Source organism: Aricia agestis, chromosome 1, assembly GCF_905147365.1.
Source record: "Aricia agestis chromosome 1, ilAriAges1.1, whole genome shotgun sequence".
Lineage (NCBI taxonomy): Eukaryota > Metazoa > Arthropoda > Insecta > Lepidoptera > Lycaenidae > Aricia > Aricia agestis.
Window position 1 is genome coordinate 5,117,592 of NC_056406.1, and position 25,051 is coordinate 5,142,642.

Here is a 25,051-nt window from a genome sequence, read left to right on the forward strand (position 1 = left end):
GTCTGGTCTTCAAAAAAGTAAAAAGTATTAACTTTTTGGAAATAACGGGCTTACGGCTCACCCATAAAGTTAATATACTTAGCGGAATATTAACTTTATGGGCTCACCTCATATTTATTCTGGTCATAGACAGGTCTTAGATGGCATTCATTATAATCTCTATGCTAGAGATTTGAAATTTTCAGATTAATAGTTTTTTGCCTATCTTTGCTTTAACCCTTCGTGCGCGAGTCCGACTCATGCTTGGCCGTTTGCCGATTGACTGAACCAAAAGTGGCGTCCTTCTATTTTTTATTTAGAAGGCCGCCGTTTTTGGTTTTCGCACCAACTGAAAGTTTGACTGGGATCGGCACTGGTACCCATTTGATTTTGACCGCGCGCTTGCAAGGGGCGCTAGGGTAATATTTGCACACGGGCGCCACATGGGCTTGAGACGGCCCTGCCTTGGGAATAGGGTGGCTCCATGCAGGTTACTTTTCTTTTATTTTTGTTACATAGCTGTAAGCCATAACATTGTAATTTTCCATTTTTTTAGTAAAAGATGGCCCCGCGCGAGTTTCTTACGCCGGTTCTTCACGGCGGGGTAGTTCCCGAACCGGTGGTAGGCAACGTAGTTTCTTCGTTCGACTTTCAAAAAGTGTATCATGATAACCATTTTGAATAAAAAGATATTTTATTTATTTATTTATTATTTAAATATTAATTCATCCGTAGACCGTACTTAATAAAAACATCAATTCTGCTACCGGCGGTTGGCATGTAAATTGTAATTAATTATCAACTATAATTTGATGGTAACATTTTTTGCCGCGCGGAATGTAAAATCAAAAGTGGAGGTCTACTCGTGGTATGATAAAATGTTATAATTTATTATTTTTACTAACAATTATCTAACTTCGCCTAATATAGTAGACTAGCTGTTGCCCGTGACTTCGTCTGCGTCAGTATGACGTAACGTAGATAATTTTCTCCTATTATTTAATGCATTAATTCCCTTGACTACAATAAAAAAATAAAACCTACTGCAAAACGTACAAACCCCGACTATAAAATATGCAATATTTTACAGTCGGAGAAGGTTTTTGAAAAGCCCGGCAACCATGATAGTTCTCGCTATCCATCAGGCGATCCGCATGCTCATTTATTTATTTTATTTATTTATTTAATAGGGCAAAAACAGTTTTTCACAAAAATTACTTCTTACAAATTTTAATATGATTACAAATAAACCTAAATTACCATTAATTGCTATACTATGAAAGATTTAAAGGATGCGTTTGTTAAGTAACAGTCGCGATCACAAAACTAGACTAAAGGGTTACTATACACAACAATAATGTGGACTTAAGGAGTGAGCACACTGCGACGGGGCTCATCGCAAAAATCCGCCTCCATACAATTTGTATGGAAGCGGATGCGCGTATCGCACACTGTGTCGGGGCGCAGCGGATTTCCGCTTCCATGCAAATTATATGGAGGCGGATTTATGCGATGAGCCCCGGCACGCTGAGCCCCAGCACGGCCCGTCTCAGTGTGCTCACTCCTTTAAGTTACTACTAATACAAAATATTATAATGATATTAAAATTCAGATAATTCGCGTACTTGTTTCTTGTAATCGCGCAGCTTTGAGGAGAAGATGTCTACTTTGCATAGATTTTTATTACTTATAATTAGACATCGGATTATATGCACGATCAAAGTGCCGAAATATGCATGCAAGTATGCACGCAGCACGATAAATGGCCGAAATGTGCACAAAATATGCACAATCAAAAGTCACTTATTATTAAAACAAAGAAAAATGTTGTTTCTAGAAAGATATTGTACCTATCGGGTGTATTGAATTCTTTAAATGGCGATGGAGCCACATATTTTAAGTGTTTTAATCAATCGTACCTCTAATTTGTGGCCTTACTGTATGTCATGATAGTTAGTTTGGAGACTATGAGGGCATAAAACTACCGAAATTGCACTAAAATGAAGGATATTTTAAAAATTTCACGTGCCTAGCTATTGCCATTATTGATTACGAGCCAAAAAGGTAAAAAAAAAAATACGTTTGTTGTACCGTGTGCGGGAGCCCCCCTTAAGCTGCGCGTCCACTGGATCGGAATCGGAGCGTACGGATTTGTTGATTTGTATTAATTTGTATGGTACTCGTACTGCGTGCACTGGATCGGCATTTCTGCGCCTGACAGCGGAATTTATGCCGATGACGTCATCGGCAGTAAACGCGTCATTCGGATTCCGAAGGTTTCAAGTACTGACGTGTTTGCGACGACGCGACAGCTATACGTAAATACTTAGTCACGAAATTAGTATCCTGTTTCATTATATGCAGTTGTAGAACTAATATAGTGAAGTTCAAAAAAACTTTTTTCGACTCATATGAATATTGTACCCAAAAAATATCTTTTCATCTTCTAATAAATCAGAATATAATGTATGAAATTCTCCGAAAATTAATCTTTTTGAGTTTATATTATGAACCCATATCTTTCGTTTCCTCTTGTTTCTCTTTTCCTCTTCTGATAAAATACAGCTAATTACAACAATATCCTGGTCACTATCCTGTATAATGCAAATGCTCCGTCCGCTCCGTACGCACCGATTCCGATCCTGTGGACGCGCAGCTTAAAATATAAATTTTATTTTGTTTTTAGTATTTGTTGTTATAGCGGAAACAGAAATACACAATCTGTGAAAATTTCAGAAGTCTAGCTAACAAACTTTTATTTATTTATTTATTTATAGCGGTTATTGAGTTACAGCCTGGAGACAGTCAGACAGACAGACGGACAGACATCGAAGTCTCAGTAATAGGGTCCCATTTTTACCCTTTAGGTTACCATTCGTGCACGAGTCCGACTCGCACTTGGCCGATTATTTTACTATGTCCTGCTTTTGACGGTAGAATCCCACTATTTTCACTCAAAAAGTTCCAAGGTCCCGACTTGACACAAAAAAAACTGGCAACGCTGATATAAATGCAGACGGTCGCGGAAAGATGTGTTATCCGAATAATGATAATTAGGATAGAAGACTGGTAATGAATACCTAGGTATAAGTTATTATAATATTAGCAAAATACCTTAGATCTGCGACATACCTTTATTAAAATTATTCATCTCTGTGTTTGCAGATTATTGCCTTCGTCAGTTCGGTTCGGGTTACGCTACTCGCGTGCACGTTTATATTCAGGTCTTATTAAAACCTAAGACTAGGACCAGGAAAATTATAATTCCGCTTTTATTACTGATTTAAAGGAGCTATTATATTTAATTTTGTGTCAGATATTATGTCAAGTTTTAAAATTGTGTTGTGGTGAGTTGCCGATTTATTATGATTTGCTAGACTTAATTTTTTGAATAACTAATTATTTAACGAGAATCTAACGAATTGTATTAAAAACGATTTTGTATATTTAATAGACTACCGGCTATTAATTAAATATCTATATAGGTAATTATTATAGTATAATTATAATTACGGTTACAGCTCCTAGATAATTGAATTTCCGTTCATTTTTGCTCAGAGACTGTGGGAGCTAGTTACAAAGCTGTAATTTGCATGAATGCACATATTAATGATACCGACAAAATGGTATATAATAAGATCTTTTTTAAGGTACCTCCCCTACACATCAAGCGAGGGTGAATTTTTTTTCCGCGTCCACCCCTCGGAGGGGTGGACGCGGTTGGATAGGTTTTTAAAAAATATAACGAGTTTACGTGCAAAGATCATTTTCTAATTTAGGGATCCATTTTTGAAATATGAAGTTTTAAATTGGAAAAAATCGTTAAGAGTCCAGTGTCCCCCCTTCTACCGGTTGCTTCTGGAAATGTGAAAAAATTCAGGGGAGTAGAAAATATTATGCTGAATTTAAAAAGAAAACTATCACAGAAACAATACAAACCACGTGTAAATTATAATATTATGTTCGAATTAAATGATTATGAATTTTCTTACGGATTCAGACAACATAAAAATGTTGCAAATCATTTACCTTTTAGTTTTGAAACAACTGCATTCTGGCTGTAAAGACAATGACTACCTGCTATATCATTTTTAAGAGGATACACCAGGGGCTAGAAAAATGAAAAAAAAGGACGTGTAATATTTATAGCTGTCTCCCTTACCTCAAGCCTATACCGCAGAACGTGATAGAGACAACTGCAGAAAATCAACGATTCGTTGTCCCCTGATTCCTTCTCCAAAACATAACCAATTTAAGTACTTTTTTCATTAAAGATTAAAGAAAGGCTTGATCTGTGTTTTTTTTTTTTGTATAATCTAGCCAAATCTGTTTTCTGGATGTTTGAACACAGCGGAAAATCTGGCCATTTTTTTGGGTTTTTGAACGTTAATATCTTATTTAATAATTAAATTATGAAAAAAAGTAAACATAGGGACATTGTATTAGTGGCCGTAGATATTCAGGATTTTTTTAACTCTACTAGCCTTATCCAGGGAGGAAACAGGGGACAACGTTTGTATGGAAAAAAGGGCGGTGTGGACTCCTCTTAACCGACTTCCAAAAAGGAGGAGGTTATATATTCGGCTGTAAATATATAGTATTATATAGGTATTATAATTATATATTTTTTTTATATTTAACGATTGCTCCGCCGTTTGTGAATCGATTTTGAAAATGTTTCTTTCGTTGTTTAGAGTTTTACCGTGGTTTTACCCCAATTTGATACCACGTGAACAGGGAACTCCATTTATATGGAAACATTGTTTCAGTTTTATGAGAAGTATCCTAAACATATGCTACCAAAAAATAAGATTTTGCACCAAGATATTAAGCCATGGTTCCGAAGAGAACTCCGGATTCCTTAAAGATACAAATGATACAAGTTTGGGGGTTTCGGCGTTGTTTTAAGAACTGAAAGCATATGCTACTATGCAAATTACATTCATCATCATGATCACTACCACCACACCATGCATCATCACATTAGGGAGCATACCCATACTACGTGACCTACTTTTTAAGATTTTTTGAGAGAACAAAGGGACATGAGGGAAAAAGCTTTGTTTTATAATATTTAGTGATAGTCTAAAATTACAATGACAAAACAATCAGAGAAATTAATTTCTAGGCAGATGGCGGACGTTAGTAATTTGGTCGCGTTTAAAGTTAAACCCAACCGACAGATCACAATTAACATTGAATTGACATGATCCGACTACATGACGTTGGTCTGTCAAGTACTTAGGAATCAATTTCCTCGATGGTACCTACTATTTTAGTCACGACTGTAGTTCAAATTGTAATCGAACACCAGATATAGTAAATATGATCAAAAAGCAAAATACCTGATAAGTGACAACAGTGACTGTTTTTTAATGGCTGTTGGCTATAAATAACCATATAAAATGCCAGTGTTAAGTATGTAAAGTATTAAATGACGAGAAAAAAAAAATTCGTATGACGTTTCTCTCAGCGAAATTGACTACGTGACAAAACTCTAGACCCCCTCCCCCCTCTCGTGACCAAGCGTAGTATTTTGAAGACCCCCCCCAATGGGTCACGTAGTATGGGTATGTTACCTTATGAGTTATGAGCTATGACCCTATTATTGGTAAGTACTTTTCATCGTCTCTAACTTCGAAACTCAAGTTTGTCCAGCGATTTTGAAAATTATAAGTAATGTTATTTCAAAGTAAATGATTCAAACTAAGACGTGTTGAGGTTACCAAGGTAGAAATTTAATCATGAGATCTATGAGAAACTCCTTTAAATTTATTGAGAACTAGCTGACCCAGCAAACGTTGTTTTGCCATATAAACCGGGGATGAACAATGATTAAATTACTAAAATGGCTATAAAAAAATAGGGGTTGGCGATAAAAAAGTAAAAATTTAGGGTTGTATGTATTTTTAATGCCACTTTATAAAAAAATAAAAACAAAAATTTCGTCCAAAAATTAAAAAAAAATTAAATGTGAGCAACCCTTATTACTTAGGGGTATGAAAAATAGATGTTGACCGATTCTCAGATCTACATAATATGCTCACAAAATTTCATGAGAATCGGTCAAGCCGTTTCGGAGGAGTACGAGAACGAACATTTTATATATAAGATTAAAAATATTTTGTCATAAAGCTCACGATTCTTAGCTGGTACTGGTACCGACTACAATATAATGAAGATTGTTTACAGAAATAGTTGAGGTTTAGGAGAATTCTGAAAAGGGCACTATTATATACTGAAGAGTAAGAGTTATTTAATACTTTTTAGTTCATTGAAGAATAAGTAATATTATAATGTTATTGTTTCCACTTGGAAGTCGGTTTTAATTTTTTGTTAAAGATAATGTTGCTAGTGCGGGTAGTGGCACATGTGTTGCTTTGTTAAGCCAAACAATGCACTTTTTTGGGTTTTGACTTTTGACTTTTGACTTTTGACATCTCACGTTCACGTGAGCGTCAGCCAAAATTTTAGTAGGTCTATCAATTTTAATAATTACTTACTACTTAGTATTTAAATAAAAATATAAAGGTTTTAAAAATGAATTGTTCGGTGAATGGCGTCGAACGTAACGTTACAAAATGCTTGGATAGGCGAGCGGGAAAGATCAAAGATGCTATCCATCGTTGGGCAAGAAGGTGGTCCTATCGTTGATTGTGAAACGCAAATTACGGATAGATAACAGCCTACTGCTGATCGAGGATAGCTATCTATCTTTAACTGTAGCTATACGTTATAGAAAACGGCCCGGAACTCTACCTACTCGCCTCAAGATGAAAAACTTTACATTTTAAACCGACTTCAAAATAAACCAGCCAAGTGCGTGTTGGACCACACTCAATATAGAGTTCCGTAGTACCGCTTTTTGTTAATTTTTGTATGGTTAATGAATGTACATTTATAACGTGTTTTATGCTACTAACAACATCATCTCATGATGTTGGTAATTTGATCGACTATTAACTATAACTCAATAACTTCTCAAGTCTTCTTAGCCGTGATAGTTGTCCTTTTGAAATCAGCATATTTCCAACTCCCGTCAATTTTTCACATTTCCAGAAGCAACCGTTTAGCTGGTAGAAGGGGGGGGGGGGGACACTGGACTCTAACGATTCTTTCCACTTTAAAACTTCATATTTCACAAATGGATCCCTAAATTGGAAAATTATCATTTAATACTCATAATATTTTTAAACAACCTATCCAACGACACCCCACACGATGGGGTGGACGCGAAAAAAATCTGCCACGCTTGATGTGTACAGTACATGTGTATACCATAAAAATAAATATATTTTTTAAATTTTATGTACTATCAGAGAAGTTGATTCCTATGCAAATCGGGGACCTAAGTAGTTTGGTTGCGTAACGTCCAACCCAGCTGACAGATCACAATTAACATTGAATTGACATATTCGACCAAATAACGTTGGTCGAATATGTCAATTCAATGTTAATTCAATTGCATAGGAATCAACTTTCTCGATGGTACCATTTTGTCGGCATAATTAATATGTGTATTCATGCCAAATTACAGCTTTGTAGGTCCTATAGTCTCCGAGAAAAACCACGGACAGACAGACGGACAGACGGAGGAACAGACCGAAACTATAAGGGTTCCTTGTTAACTACGGAACCCTAAAAAGGAGTTTGTCAATTCAACACGTATTTATGTAACATTTTCAGAACTGCCCAGTTTTCGTACATGTACAAGCGTCTGAACAAACAAGAGTGTATGTTTTTATGTTTGTGTTCGCATATAATATCTCCCGGAACTAGCAGACCGATTGAAGTGATTCTTTTTTTGTTGTACTAAGTAATGTTCATCTTAGGGAATCCTGCAAGTTTCGTCAAAATCGTTTCAGTATTTTTTGAGATAGGGAATTTTAATTCTCAATAATTACCTTCGTACAATTTTGAAGTCAGTTTTATCTTTTTAAAATATTTACTATGCCGTTATCCGTTCAACATTTTTTTTAATCGGTACATTCATTATATAGCGTTGGGAGCTGTACTAGTATAAACTGTGATACAGCTAGGGTTCCCAACCCTCCCGGATTGCCCGAGGGACTCCGGTAATAATGCTTAACCTCCCGTCCTCCCGGAGACCGATAATTTCTCCGGTTTTTCAAAAACTAATAATGATTGCATGATATTATATTGACTTAGTGAAAAATTGTAAGATAAAGAATGACAATTATAGTATCTGTTCGAAGGAAATCGCTTGGATTAACGCTGGGCTTATTAATGACTTCTTTACGAAATTGAAAGAGAGAAATGGTCCTGAATCCTGATATTAAGTTCTTTCTCATATTAAAAACTATTTAATATTTTTAAGCTATTCTATAGCTTTCATCGCTGGCTTACATCATGGGCTAAACAGTTGTCTCTTGTATGAAAATAATTAGAGCTCTACCAAATGTACCATCAGAGAAATTGATGAAGACGGATGGACATTATTTGGTCGGGTTATGTCTAGTGAAAGCGTGATCGGTCGGCTAGGTTTGATATAAACGTGATTAAACCCTGAACCATGTAAGGCCACTCTAACGGGAAAATGCTTGTTATTCGTTTATTAACTAAATAAATTAAGAAAACAAATTATCAAGTAATGCTCTGTTCTATAAGGTATCATATTATAAATCTTTTTAACCTAGCTTCAATAGCCATTTAATAAACTGAAGTTTTGTTAAGCTCTTCCAAATGGCCTTGCAAGGAACACAGCTCCAAATAAGACCAATATTAATACATCAGTCGTTTAATAAAAAACTTGAAAATAGAGTTACAAGTATTTATTTATTTGCTTTTACTAAAACGACATTATAATTTCTTTCAATTAAGCAACACATTAATTAATGCTCAATATTATATTTATATCATAAAAAAAACTATAACGAACATTGCTTGAACATCATCTTATAACTAAGAATATATTAATGGAATTTTTTTAATAATAGTAGTAATGACTAATGAGTATCACATTGATACCTTTTTTTTTTTTTTTTTTTTTTATTAAATAAGGGGGCAAACGAGCAAACGGGTCACCTGATGGTAAGCAACTACCGTCGCCCATGGACACTCGCAACATCAGAAGAGCTGCAGGTGCGTTGCCGGCCTTTTAAGAGGGTATACGCTCTTTTCTTGAAGGTTTGCAGGTCGTATCGGTCCGGAAATACTGCTGGTGACAGCCCATTCCAAAGTTTTACAGTGCGCGGCAGAAAGTTATGCGAAAAACGCACTGTGGAAGACTGCCACTCATCAAGGTGATGAGGATGGTATGTTTTTCGCGTGGGACGATAGCGAAAAGTTGCAGGTGGTATGACTCCGAACAATTCCTCAGAGCACTCCCCGTGATACAACCGATAGAGGATGCAGAGTGAAGCAACATCTCGGCGTAATTCCAGGGGGTCCAAGCTGTTTGAAACACTATGGCAGTCAACAATTCGAGCAGCCCTTCGTTGGATACGATCCAGAGGGAGCAGTTGGTATTTTGGCGCCCCTGCCCAGAGATGAGAACAATATTCCATATGAGGCCGAACCTGCGCCTTGTAGAGTTGTAGGCGTTGGTCCGGACTGAAGTACTGTCTCGCTCTGTTAAGAACGCCAAGCTTCTTTGAGGCTAATTTGGCCTTACCCTCAAGATGATATCGGAACTGGATTTCGCTCGATATGTTGACGCCAAGTATCTCAATGCTAGGGGAGATGGTTAAAGATGTGCCCTCGAAACGAGGATAAACGACCATTGGTGACTTTTTAGTGGTGAACGCGCAGACTTGTGTCTTGGCGGGGTTGAATTGGACTAAGTTACGTCTACCCCATTCAGAGACCTTCTCCAATGAATTCTCCACCTTAGACACAAGTTCGTTTCGACTCTCAGTGACATTTTGCCGAGAAATATTAGGGGAGCCGGTATATACAGCATCACCTGTACTATCATCCGCATAGCAATGAATGCCTTTGGTTTGTAACATGTCATTGATATGCAGTACCTTATATATACCTTATAACTAATTACCAATGCGTTTTATAATGCAATCAAATTTTTTTAAAATCTCAAATGGCCTTCTTATGGGCCCGTTCTTTATAAGGCCAAAATGTTCAATATGCGTGTATAAGTTTAATAATCCTAATAAGTTTAATAATTTTAAGAAACAAATTTATTTTAATTGTAACGGTACGCATTTATAACTAAAAATAACTGTTTATAATATGTTAATGATTTTGAGATGTTCCTTGTAAAGTTCATGTTCCCTAGCAAGACCAACTATCAAATCTTTGGTTGGGCCTTATAAGGAACCACCGGCCTTCCTAGGAAGATTACCAATATTTTAACTTAAATGGAGGCATAAGTAGATTTTCTTTTATTAGAACCATACATATATCCCTATACGACAATGCCCTGTAATAAAATTTGAGATAGATATACCTAGGTTATGTAACTAAAAACTAAAGTTTTTCAGGGTGCGGAAATTCGGTCGGACTAGAGTCCGACCGAAGTTTCTATGGGTAGAGCTAGGCTCGTGCGGGCAACGTTTATATTTTTATAATTATTTCATAATTATATTATAAAATTATAATATCATCTGTATAATTTATATAATACAGTAACTACCTATTAATTGAGTTATAAAATATTATAAATATTTTTTAATTGGTATAAAATTGTTATTGCTTCGCAGAATACTATAATAACTCTGAGCATTAGCATAATATATAATGTTACACCATATTACCTCTTATTAAATTGGCTAGGCTAATAATGATTCTCATGAAGTCAATAATTATTATTATGAGCCTAGCTAAGGTACCTAATAAAAGTAGGTAAGTACCCATAATATACTAGATGAGCCGGTGAACTTCGTATCGCTTCCTCCTAATATAAACCGTCGCTACTGCTAATTCCTTATGATTTCATCTAGTCATCATCGTTAAAGTTTTAGCCTGGAGACGTTTATTTTAGGACAAAGGCTATCTTCTAGTGTGAGTGATTCGCGTCCTGTATTCAACGTCACCTAGCGACAGGATGTTCCGAACAAGATTTTTAGGCAGGATGTCTGTAGGATGCCGGCCTAAGCATCGACATATTGTAAACTATTAGTGATTAGGCTAACCTAACCTAACTAGCGGTTTAAAAAGCACTTTACCTAGGCCATTGCCTTTTTACGTAGCCTAGCTTTTACCTTACTAAAGTCTACATTAAAAAGTATAATGAAGAGGTTATATGATCAAATTTTAGCATCGTGCTGGTGGTCGTGGTGAGCGCGCAACATCAGCGCAAGTTCCCTCCTGGGTTCAAGTTCGGTGCAGCCACTGCGGCCTACCAGATAGAGGGAGGATGGAATGTTGATGGTAAGGGTGTACCCATATTTGAAAGCTAATTTTTAACTTCTATAGCTTAAGCTACGATCTGTTTCAGAAATAGGCTTTATTGTTCGCTTTCGTTTATTTAAACGTTCCATCATACATGTATTTTTAATTTCAAATAATTACAACAAAACATTTAATGTAGTTCAAGATCAACTTAGACTGGTGCAACTTCTCAATGATCGCATTCTTTATCATAGACAAAGGCATGAGCATCTGGGACACTCGGTTTCGTGGCAACTCGTCGTCCAGCTTCGCGATCGACGGCAGCACCGGCGACGTGGCCTGCGACAGCTACCACCAGTGGCGGCGCGACGTCGACATGGCGCAGGAGCTAGGCCTGCATCACTACCGGTAACCACTAGCTTCAGGGTTGTCGGCAGCACCGGCGACGTGGCGTCCGACAGCTACCACCGGTGGTGGCGTGACGTCGACATGGCGCAGGAGCTGGGCCTGCATCACTACCGGTAACCACTAGCTTCAGGGTTGTCGGCAGCACCGGCGACGTGGCGTGCGACAGCTACCACCAGTGGCGACACGACGTTGACAAGGCGCAGGAGCTGGGCTTGCATCACTACCGGTAACCACTAGCTTCAGGGTTGTCGGCAGCACCGGCGACGTGGCGTACGAAAGCTACCACCAGTGGCGACGCGACGTCGACATGGCGCAGGAGCTGGGCCTGCATCACTACCGGTAACCACTAGCTTCAGGGTTGTCGGCAGCACCGGCGACGTGGCGTGCGACAGCTACCACCAGTGGCGACACGACGTTGACAAGGCGCAGGAGCTGGGCTTGCATCACTACCGGTAACCACTAGCTTCAGGGTTGTCGGCAGCACCGGCGACGTGGCGTACGAAAGCTACCACCAGTGGCGACGCGACGTCGACATGGCGCAGGAGCTGGGCCTGCATCACTACCGGTAACCACTAGCTTCAGGGTTGTCGGCAGCACCGGCGACGTGGCGTACGAAAGCTACCACCAGTGGCGACGCGACGTCGACATGGCGCAGGAGCTGGGCCTGCATCACTACCGGTAACCACTAGCTTCAGGGTTGTCGGCAGCACCGGCGACGTGGCGTCCGACAGCTACCACCGGTGGTGGCGTGACGTCGACATGGCGCAGGAGCTGGGCCTGCATCACTACCGGTAACCACTAGCTTCAGGGTTGTCGGCAGCACCGGCGACGTGGCGTGCGACAGCTACCACCAGTGGCGACACGACGTTGACAAGGCGCAGGAGCTGGGCTTGCATCACTACCGGTAACCACTAGCTTCAGGGTTGTCGGCAGCACCGGCGACGTGGCGTACGAAAGCTACCACCAGTGGCGACGCGACGTCGACATGGCGCAGGAGCTGGGCCTGCATCACTACCGGTAACCACTAGCTTCAGGGTTGTCGGCAGCACCGGCGACGTGGCGTCCGACAGCTACCACCGGTGGTGGCGTGACGTCGACATGGCGCAGGAGCTGGGCCTGCATCACTACCGGTAACCACTAGCTTCAGGGTTGTCGGCAGCACCGGCGACGTGGCGTGCGACAGCTACCACCAGTGGCGACACGACGTCGACATGGCGCAGGAGCTGGGCCTGCATCACTACCGGTAACCACGGCAAATTAGGCAACGTGGCGTGCGTGCGCCTTCTAGCGAAAGAGATTGACCTACAAGGAACCTTGGTCAACTGGAGACTACAAATAACTACATATTATAGTGTTCATAATAATATATTGCCAGAAAATATCTGAGACATGGCGAAGGAGGTTGGCTAACAGGGAACCTTCTTAGTCAATTTAATTTATAACTGCACATACTATTCATAAGGCAGAAAATATGCCTACTGGATTTCAAAGATATCACGGTTTCCTTTATTTCCAACATGGAAAAAAATCTTAAAGGTTGCCTTCAGACCGCAACGCGATGCATTTCTAAGGGCGCATTTTCATTAGTCGTTTACTCGTACGGTATACAGTATACGGGGAGTCTATGACAACGAATGACGCATGTCTATTAGTCGTGGCATGATCTCCCGCATCCCGCATGTGGGCCCTATCGACTAGTGAAAATGCGCCATAAATTTATATGGATTTGACAGATTCGCAAGACGTCTCGTGCAATTGAAATCTGTCAAATCCATACAAATTTATGCTGCGCCGCGCCTCGTCTCGCCTCATCGTCTCGAAACGTAAAGACAAATTTGAATTGCGTGAGACGTCTTGCGAATCAGGATTGATCAACCCTTAGGGCGCGTTCAGACGTGCGCGTGTTCTACTATAGCGTATGGGCCGCGGCCTGCGCGCAGGTTCTGCGCGGGTTCAGCGCGTGCCGCGCGCGTGTTTTTCCATACGCTAGTAGAACACGACGCGACGCGTATAGTCTGTCAAAAAAGTGAAGAAATTAAAAAGTGGCAACATCGTAGTGTCATCCCTTTTTTCTTAAATTGATTTGAAAGGGATGACACTACGATGTTGCCACTTTTTAATTTCTTCACTTCCTTGACAGACTATAGATATGCATATTTTCTAAATTTATATGGATTTGACAAATTCGCAAGAAATCTGTCAAATCCATATAAAAATAAAAACCCGCGCCGCGCCTCGCCTCGCCTCGTCGTAACCTAACCCAGTAACTTAAGCATCAAAATATATCTTTGTATAACTGTAACTGTTTGTATATTTTTACTATACTTGGATGCTAATAAAGTCTTTGAATCTTTGAGTAAGTAGTAGGAAAATTCCAAGAAGTAACTTTGTTATTTTGCCTGAGGGCGATACGAGGTTTAAGAGGTAAGTAGGTCGCTATAGCAGGCAAATATAGTTCTCTATACATATTTAGAATAGGCTACTTGACCTATATTCAATTTCATTGAACAAATACATATTTCTAGTAGAACTTGGCCTAGGAAACCGTATTTCACCCTTATCATCAAATAAAAGCTTATGATTGATAAATAAAGTCGATTTGAAAATATGATTTTATGAAAATAGGATTTGTAACGCTTCTTTTATTAGTTAATTAATTAGGTTTAATTAGGTTTGAAAACGCTTCTGCGTTACTTCCGATTTGGATGTGACGTCATCACACTAGTAATTTAATATCTTTTATTTATCGCGCTTGTTATATGTAAGTTTATTTGTACATAAATAATAAGAATAAGCCTAGAAAGATTTGTAAAATATATTTTCTCAAATAACTCAAATAAAACATCAGTTTTATATGAGATATATTAGGTATCTCCATTTATTTTAGACGGGAAATGAAATGGCCAAAACTTTTCTCCAAAAGTTTTCATCATTACAAATGATTTTTAATTTCTTATTTAATTCTTTTATAATTTTTGGGCACTTTTAGACTCGTACATTTAGCACATAAAAATGTTCAATAAAGTTTTTATGGGTTTCTACACTGTTAAATATTAAAATATTAGTTTCTTTTGTGAAAATGAATGATTAAGAAGCGATTAGCATGAACAAAAAAAAGGTCAAGTAGCCTATTAAGGGCGTAGAATATTCTATCAAGGGCATATACATTATACACTTGCATTTGAAATTATACTATAATAAAATATCTTATTCATTCTAAATTCTCGATACCCTTATTTTTTCATTCTACTGCAAATTTATTATAATTATCCTCAAAATACGTACCTAGTTTCGTGATAAGCTAAATAATCTAAACAAACTAAATATTTGCATGATAGTTGTTTTTTGAAAAAAATATATATCCTTATTAATAATTGGTAATTGCATAAAAATACCAGTAATAATAGAGCAAAAATGATAATTCTGAACAGTTAATTCAGTAATGGCTTATGAATAATAATAATTGACCGTTCATACATCATAATTTGCAATTAAATCATAATAATATGAAATGCAATTAAAGTAAAGAGCGACACGTGCACGAGATGTTTTGCTTTCTTGAGTTATCTGAAACCACGGTTCTATGTCCTGCGCTGATTAAGGCGGTATAATGATGGACTACTTAGGGTCTATACAGACGGACCGCATTTCAACTGCAATCCAACAGCAAATTGCAGTTCAAGTGCAGTTTGAATGCAGTTGATAATGGTTTGCAGTTCTATTGCAGTCGTGTCAACTGCATTCAAACTGCACTTGAACTGCAATTTGCGGTTGGATTGCAGTTCGTCTGTATAGACCCTTACTGTACCTTTTTGGTGACTGTAATTAAATCAAGTTACTTCTTTCAGTTTCTCAGTCTCCTGGTCTCGTATCCTGCCAACGGGGTTCCCGAACAGGATCAGCAAGGCCGGCACCAAATACTACAATAACATAATTAACAGTCTCCTGGCGAGGGGGATAGAGCCGATGATCACCATCTACCACTTCGACTTGCCGCAGTCCATTCAGGATCTGGGTAAGCTAAACGCAAGTTACATCCTAAAATATAATCTAAAACTTTAGAATGCCTCTGCAGAGTTTACAGCTGTTATACTGTAGTCTGTGACTCTGTACTAACCTTTCGACTACTTAACCTAGATAAGTACAAAAACTAGGAGGTTTAGGGCAAATGCCTACATGCAAGTACTCAATACTAGAGGAGTAACGTCACTCGTCCTGTGTTGCGGGTGTCCAATCCGTTTGTCCTTATCCGTTTCATCAAAACCTCGCATTAAAGCTATCATCTTTTCTATATTAGTTTTACAGGGAGTCGTTTTCTATCCTAATTCGGCTCCGGTGGAATGAAGTACTTTGTGAAATTAATAAAAAGCAATGTATATAAAGTAAATCATATATTGGTTTTCTTTAGACGATCAACCGAACATTCAAAACTGACAAGGTGTCAAATATCAAAAACATAGGAAATAAACATCTTCTAAAATCTGCACGGCCAACACCATCTTACACTAAAGAGGTTTACCTCAACACCTTCTCTAGATGTGCTGGCCAAGACAGTTCGCCAGATGTTTAAACCGAGTCCTAGCAAGAGGCTTTGTAAAAATATCTGCCAGCTGCAGCTCAGTGCTGATCCTCTTCACAGTTATAGTTCCATTCGCCACTAGCTCTCGTACAAAAAAGTGCCGAATACGTATGTGCTTTGTCCTTCTGTGAAACTCAGGGTTCTCAGCAAGACGTACAGCTGCCTCGTTGTCTACATACAGTACAGGTAGGCCTTCCGTCTTTACCAAACTACCAATAAGACGAGTTAGCCAAATGCTTTCTCTTGCTGCTTCACTGGCAGCGACTATCTCGGCTTCTGTGGTAGATATTGCAACGCTTTGTTGCCTCTGGCTGAGCCACGATACTGCTCCACCAGCATATAGGCATAGAACTCCAGAAGTGGATCTTCCTGTCGCAATATCTCCGCCGTGGTCGGCGTCACTATAACATTCTATGTTACCTCTTTTTAAATTCCTTTTATAAAGTATTCCCAAATCGGGTGCATACTGCAGATAGCGTAGAATGCGCTTCAACTTTACGCAGTCTGTTGGAGTGGGATTTTCAAGTTTTCTGGAGACCACACTCACAGCGTATGCGATATCGGGTCTAGTGCCAACCATCAGATATGCGAGTGCACCAACCACTTGCCTGTAGTTCCTGATAAAAAAGTCGTCGTCCTTCTCTGGTTTCTGAACTACTTCTTCTTTAACAATCGGAGTGGATACCGGCCTGCATTCTTGCATTCCAAACCGTTTCAAAATTTTCTTAACATAGGCTGTCTGGTGGATTCTTATATCACCACCTTCTCTGGTTTCTATCTCTATTCCCAGAAAATACGAGATTGCCTTCGTTGTAATTTTGAACCTCTCTTTTAGTTTTTCAAGGAACTTCTCAATTACACCTTCACTTGTACCAGCGACCAGCCCGTCATCGACATAGAGAGCCACTATCAGCTTTTCGTATCCAATGTCTCTTTTGAAGAGGCATGGATCTGCCTCACTGACTTCAAAGCCAATTTCCTTGAAGAAATCCAGAATAGTCCTGTTCCAACAACGAGGAGCTTGCTTCAGACCGTATAAACTTTTCTTTAGCAGGCAGACTCGACCCGTCCCGTCATCATACCCTTCTGGCTGCTTCATATATATTTCTTCGTCTGATAGAGATCCGTAAAGAAAAGCTGTTGAAACATCGAACTGACTTAGTTTCATGCCTTCACTAGCTGCAATACTCAATACGGCTCGGACTGTTGGCGATTCTATGGGTCTTTCATCGAATGTGACATCTCGAGATCGTACCAGAGAGTTTGAAAGACCCATAGAATCAAATCTTTCTCCACTTGTGAACCATCGGAGTCAAGTTTTGATTGTTCTGTTCATTGTCTGCATAAGAATCGAACCCTTTCCTAGCGCATCTACCACTTTCCCATCAGCAGTGGTTACCATGTGTGGTTCTTGGAAACGCTCGAAATCCTGGAACCAGTCACTTCTCATTGTAACGTGATGTGTGGCGCCATTGTCAACGTACCACTCATCCCGATCCGTGTTACAATCAATGACGTTGACCAGCACAGCCATCATGTTGGTCATTCCTGCTTTTCCGTAACCTTTTACAGGGAGTCGTTTTCTATCCTAATTCGGCTCCGGTGGAATGAAGTACTTTGTGAAATTAATAAAAAGCAATGTATATAAAGTAAATCATATATTGGTTTTCTTTAGACGATCAACCGAACATTCAAAACTGACAAGGTGTCAAATATCAAAAACATAGGAAATAAACATCTTCTAAAATCTGCACGGCCAACACCATCTTACACTAAAGAGGTTTACCTCAACAATTAGAACATCTTGAAGTGTCACTACTTCTATACCAAAATTTTAAAACGCTCTCTCGCAGGAGGTTGGACGAATCCTCTGATAGAGCAGTGGTTCGGGGACTACGCGAACGTGGTATTCGCCCTGTTCAGTGACCGCGTTAAATACTGGATCACCATCAACGAGCCGCTGGTGGTGTGCGACTACATCTACAATACCGGCGAGTTCCTCCCGCAGATCGTGGAGCACGAGCGGGCCGTGTACATATGCAATAAAAACCTGCTGATGGCTCACGCGAGAGCGTGGAGGATATACGACACGAAGTTCCGAAATAAGTATAATGGTGAGATTTTTTTAAATAAAGGACTTGTCGGCAAAGAAGTTGACGTACTCTGTAGCTCCTTTTGTGTCTTTCTGAAAGCTAGAAACCAACGTTGCTTTAGCAGTTGGCTTGTTAGTAATAAAGTTATGACGCTATGATGGAGACCGCTTAAATTATTATACACCTGAGCATGGGCGCCGGTAGAAATATTTTCCAAGGGGGCAGATTTTAGTTTTCTTTCTTTTCTTTTTACTTTAAGAACAACAGTGACTGTCTACTTACGTCAACGGAATACATTTAGTGCCGAACGTTACGAACTATCTATGTACGGCATGGTTATAGCCTATATAGGTTACAGACGGCTTTTTATTTCAATAATTCCTGTTGATCCCGAGATTCCCAAGGGGTGCAATTGCACCACCTGGCACCCCCCTGCCGGCGCCCATGCACCTGAGCATAATATAATTATAATGTTTTAAGTGTGAATGTAGTTAAATCTTTTCCGTCTAGCATGCTAAAGTATACTTTTTCTGTTACAAGGTAAAGTGTCAATAGCTATAAATCCGTTTTGGATAGAACCCGCGACTGAGGACGACAAAGAGTTAGCAGTACTTGCGAGAGAGTTTGGGGTAATGTCTTTAAATCTTTAAATCCATAAAAGTCCGATATTTGGCTGTTTGTGACATAAACATTTAATTATTTCCTTTTTATACAGGCTGGAAGATATTCCCATCCTATATATTCCAAAGATGGTGGTTGGCCACCGATGGTTGAACAACACATGCTGAAATACAGTCGAGAGAAAGGATACTCACACTCAATATTGCCAGCCTTCACAGATCGGGAAAGAAAATTCGTACAAGGTATTTTGTTTGTGATGCCAAAAAGATATTCGTTGAATATAATTGTTTTCTATAAATGGTTATATAGAATAGATTCAGCTCTTAAGACTTTCGATTATACAGAATCAACACTATAATAGCTCGACTGGACGTATAGGTACAGCCTCCATAATTTCACATTCACCATCCAATGATTCCAATTACCTCAAAATGATTGGTCAAACCATGTATGGTTTAATACCAGACACACTGCTAATCTTGTCCAGGCACTTCGGACTTCTACAGCCTGAACCACTACACGAGCAAGATGATCCGGCCGGCCCGGCCCGGGGAGACTCCCGGAGAGTGGTTCTTCACCGGCAGCCGGGAGCTCAATGCCGTTCTGGAGAATGACCCCAAGTGGAAGGCCAGCCCGATAAGAGTACTAGCAGTAAGTTCCAGTTTTCTTTACGGGCCACCTGATGGAATGTAACTACCGTCACCCATGGACGGTACTGATTAGAATTATGCAGGGGCGTTGCCGGCCTTATTATTCTTATTATTTGCTTTTTATATCTCCTAGCCAATTAAAAAAATGATCAGATAAAGGAGACTACTAGCCTTAGTTAGGCAAGCTGCATCGTTTGAGGATGGTGATGTAGTAGTAAGACCGTACGTATTTGTTTTAAATTCAATCGTCGTTATTGGCAACGATATCTTGGCTGTAGCGTTTTTATTATTCGTAGGCTGTAGCAAAGGCTGTAGCTCGAACTGTGCTCTATATTTTTTGTTGGAATTTCGTCCTTGTTATTATGCGACGGCATTTTGGCTAAAGATGTGCTCCAGTACCTGTGTAGAATTTGATGTAAGCCAAACTATCTTTTGAAATTTTAATTAGCTGAGAAATTCCGTTGCTCACTTTCATACAAATAAATCCAGAAAGCAATAATTACAATATTATGTTTAAGGGTTTTCCAAATGTTAACCAGATGAGTCACCATCTAGTTATTGGCGTAGCACCACGCTTTCTTATTCTCAGAAGCTTTTAACAAGTCATTACAAAGTCCCAAATACCGTGCGCTTTTATTTCAATTAGCGCCTTATTATATTTTAGCATATTTTAATAGGAGCAATAAAATTCTTATAAAAGATGGATAAAATATATGGAAGCCAGGTTAACAAAAACAAAAAATAATATGTTATCACTTATCATTATTTTTGTATATGGAATTTGCCTTTTAACCTATTAACGTAAGTCTTTGTGACTTCGCGCCAGTTTGTACCAGAGCGAAGTCCCAAATACTGAAATTACATAAAAATACCTTCCCAACTATCATTAGAATGATATAATATCTATGAAATGTGCTTATTCAAGTTTAAGAAAAGATTTCCATTTTGTATCATGATCTATTTTCCAGGTTGTGCCCAAAGGACTCCGGCGTCAAGTGGCCTGGTTGAACCAGCACTACGGGAACCTCTCTATCCTCATCTCCGAGAACGGCTTCGGCACGTACAGCCCGCAGCTGTACGACGAAGACCGAATAGAATTCATCCGAGATTACTTGGATCAGGTAATAATAAAGCACAATTTATTATTATTATTACTTAAAAGCTTTTATTTAACTTGCTCTGTATGTATGTAAGTATGTGTGTTGCCGTGGAATTTCGGAACTTAATTTTGAAGTAGATATATTCAACCGATTGAGCTGAAATTTTGCATATGCGTTTAGATTGGATGACAATGCACGATATGGTATGTAACATTACTCTAAATCCAAAATCTAGCCAGAGATAACTAAAGATACTACTTATAATTCTCAATATTTTATACATTTCGCATGATAATAAAACTTGTCGCGCGATTTGTAAATAAACTAGTACCAATTTAACTGAGTAAATTGATATTATATTTTTATTTTAATAAATATTTCAAGTACTGATATATTGTTAAGGGCCTGTTCCACTACTTTCTGATAAAGTGCCGAATAGGCTATTCACAGCTTTTTTTGACAGATTATCCATAATTCATCTATCAAGTTAAGTGGTGAATAGCCTATTCGGCACGTCTTATTAGGAAGTGGTAAAACAGGCCCGAAGTCTCGCGAGTCGCGACAAGCTTTTATTATCATGCGAATTGTATAATGGATTATAACGACGCCGCGTTGAAGTAAAAAGCCGTGTTGGATATGTTTTAGATTGCTTGTTTTCTATGAGAGACCGGCCCGGCCTCTCATAGAAAACAACACGAAATGGAACAGCAAGAAGGGGAAAGAGCGTAAACGACAAAATGGTTTTTGTCGCGTAATTTAAAAACCATAAATATATTTCATATAAGCTATGGGCAAATTAAAGTGTGTTCTTCAACCAGTCTATGTACAAATTTTGGAAGCTAAAATCACTCTCCTCTGTTGGCAAAATTGAAATCCCTTTTATTACAGAGGTCTTTTAGAATAAAATTTATTCTGTGTTATAAAAATTGCCATCGAAATTCTCATACATACGAAATACCAAAATCATTTTCTCATACGAAAATATTTAACATGTTTGAGTTATTTTTCAGCTTAAAATAGTAATTACCTAGGTTCCTGCACAAAAATTTACTACTAAATATTTAAACACTAAAAATATCGTAAAACACAAAAAAAATATATAAATAAATGGTAAATTTACTACAAAATATTTAAATACTTACTAAAAAATATTTTTTAGAGTTTAAATATTCTGTTGTAAAGGCACTTCGTACCCACCAATGTGGCACGTTGAGACATGTACCAAATTAAAGGGCTTGAAAAGTTGAACATTTTATTGTATGACGAAAAATCTCTAAACTATGGGAGAAAAAAGTTAATGAAAGAAGAAGGTAAGAAAAAATCACTAAAGAACAACCTGTATGAAAAACTTACGGAAAGTGTTATAATTTAGTATTTTCTTTCATATTTTAGTATTTTCTTTCATAAGGTGTGTCGGGGGACCGCTAATGTAGATGTTTGATTTCACATAACATTATAGTTTAAGGATCAGTTCACAGCGAACCGAATCGAGATAATCAGCGTCTTGGCGGTTGTAGTTTGTAGTTTACTTGGCGGTCCCCGACACACCGTGACAACAATTATGGACTAAAATATTACTTTAGACAAGTTACAAATTATTTGAACTTAAAGGCAGTAAATATTATTTCATTTTTTTTTAAAGTTGTATGGCGGGGTTTTTTTTAAATTTCTCAATTTAATTTTTTCACTTTTGTATGGAGAAACTCTTGACGCTCGGGCCCTTGCCCATACAAAAGTGAAAAAAAATGTCGTTTTTAGAGCTGCTACTTTCACAGTGAACTCTCTACAATGAACACGTACACACTCTAAAGTATTATTTATTTTTGTTACACACTGTATACAGTTGTGTTTTTCTAAATTGTTTTACAAAGAATGTCATTCATCACTCATCAGTTACGTTAAGTTGTACCCATATTCTTCTAATTAAAGTGACTATTTAAATTTTTAATAATCAAACAATAATGCAGCTTTCTTCAAGCCTAATTTCCATGAAACAGCCTGTTTGAGAATACATAAAAATATAGTGTTGTCATCTCCATGGTTGTCATGTAGATCGAACAAGCTTTTGCGTTGATTTCTTAAGGATTAGGTATACCGTACCTTTGTAGTTTGTTAGGAAAAAGCTACTAATGTTGCATCCATACTTCCATACTAATAGGTATTATAAATGCTAAGTGCGTCTGTCCGTCTGTTACCTCTTCACGCCCAAATCGCTAAACCTATTTTGCTGAAATTTGGTATAGATATAGTTTGTTTCCCGGGAAAGAAGATATGACTTTTAACCTACTTTTATCCCGGAAAAATGTACGGTCCTCCCGCGATCTTATACTATAATATTTTTAATTTAAATTAAACAAGAAACGAAGCTATTGATTATTATCGGGGTACTGACATGGAGGTAAGAAACCTCAGGATGGTGATGCCTTTGACAAACCTGTTTCAACACAGAGGTAGTCAGGTAATGGAAAGCTTACAAGGAAAGAGGATTCAAAACTACTGACGTCCTACACCTTGAATAAAGGCTAGGGTCAGATCAAGGTCAGAACTCAGTGCATATCGATTTACGTACATTGACTAGTTTGTGAAGTGTCAATGTTGCATTTAATAACCGGTAGTCCCTATAAAATTTTGCAAAATACTGTTAAGCGAATTGTCCTTATGGCGTTAAATAAAATATTTTTACCTTACTTATTACCCACTTTGAGTAATTAATGCCTTTTATCAGGCTGTAGAATTACACAATACAATAATTAATAATTATTTACAAAACATATTAGTCTTATGGTCCTGAAAACATTAGTTTTACTCGTTGAGATGTCATCTCAATGGTAAAATTAATATGGTTACTAAAAATTATGTAATTTGTTCAGCTTTTGGTGGCCATAGAGGAAGACGGTGCTAACATCTTCGCTTACACTGTGTGGTCGCTCATGGATAACTACGAATGGAATTTAGGGTATAGGTAAGTAAATAAATAATGGTCAGCCTGTTATATTTAAAAAGTCAGTTGCTTAAAAATACTAAATAGTATGCTCTTCCTTCTTCCAATTGAAGGTAGAGCATAGGTTACTTGCCGAAGCAGTGGAATAATTGAATTTCTAATTTTTAAGAGACTGAAAAATTTCAAACGACGACAATTTTTTATCTCGTTTACATACCTCAACAAGAAGGCGCAACAGTAATACATTAATGAAATATCGAGTGGCGTCACGCTATTTCAAATTATTGTATAGCAATTCAACAATGTCTCTCTAACGGGTCTAACCCATAGGCAGGGCAAAACCTAAAGATGTAGGCAAGATGGCGATACCGTGCCGCGGCGCCGCGCCGTGTGTAAGGGCCCTTTATATCTTGCGACACCCCCTGATGGATGACGCAAGGAGACGGATTTTGTAGAGAGACTAAATTTTTTGATACTCATAACTCAAACTTTTATTTACTTACAAAAAACTTAATAACAAAACTAGTACATCCTTAAAAATCCATGTGGTCCAAGGAGCGTGAGGCCCCTTGGACCACAGTCCACGAGGCCGTGGGCGGTGGCCGACGTCGTGGCCTTACGCCTTTTGCTGCCTCTAGCCCGCAGAAACTGCCTTCTTATACTTCCTCTTCTGCAGGATGAAGTACGGCCTGTACCGGGTGGACTTCAACGACCCGGAGCGGCGCCGCACCCCCCGCGCCTCCGCCTTCTTCTACCGTGACGTCATCAAGCACCACGCACTCAACGTGACGTCAACGGAGCGCCTCCGACGTCACTACCGCCCCCTGGTGGTGAACGCTGCGGCTGTCACGGCTGTGGTGCATTCAATGTGGTTGATAGTCGCACTGGTTTTGATGCAGTTGCAATGAAAAATAGTGATAGAGTCTGGATGAATGGGACTTACTTAATAGTTACTACTTACCGATATATTGTATAACAGCGAGACCCCAAATGCTATTTTTAAACGTGGAGATTGTTTGCCTCAAAACCTGGACTGGTACTAGCTATTCAGCTTTTCTGCTGCCAGAATAATTCTGTAGCTATAAGAAGTACTGTTTAGTGCGTTATATATTTTGTTTTTAGTATTTGTAGTTATAGCGCCAACAGATATACACAATCTGTGAAAATTTCAGAACTCTAGCTATAGCGGTTCTTGAGATACAGCCTGGAGACAGACAGACGGACAGACAGACATCGAAGTCTCTTGAATACCACCCCAAAACACCGTTTTCACCCTTTGGATACGGAACCCTAAAAAGTACGGGCCAGTGGGATTTAACAAGATATGTTTTTGAGTACTGTGAGTTTAGGTGCACCTGGCCTAAATGTAA

The 25,051-nt window shown here is 38.7% G+C and overlaps 1 protein-coding gene across 2 annotated transcripts; it reads left to right on the top strand.

Moving 5' to 3' along the window:
- The first annotated feature begins 3,217 nt into the window (after positions 1-3,217).
- LOC121729257 (myrosinase 1-like) lies at positions 3,218-24,779 on the top strand. Of its 2 annotated transcripts, none has more exons than XM_042118859.1 (11): positions 3,218-3,326; positions 11,216-11,334; positions 11,550-11,697; positions 15,546-15,712; positions 18,130-18,390; positions 18,910-18,998; positions 19,085-19,232; positions 19,478-19,641; positions 20,609-20,761; positions 23,611-23,702; positions 24,358-24,779. In XM_042118859.1, exons 1-11 carry the CDS (start codon positions 3,301-3,303, stop codon positions 24,587-24,589), a joined length of 1,599 nt encoding a protein of 532 aa, XP_041974793.1. In that variant the 5' UTR covers positions 3,218-3,300; the 3' UTR covers positions 24,590-24,779. The 2 variants fall into 2 exon arrangements, with proteins under 2 accessions (XP_041974793.1, XP_041974014.1); XM_042118080.1 differs by having other exon boundaries at positions 11,216-11,328; positions 11,544-11,697.
- Positions 24,780-25,051: the final 272 nt, after the last annotated feature.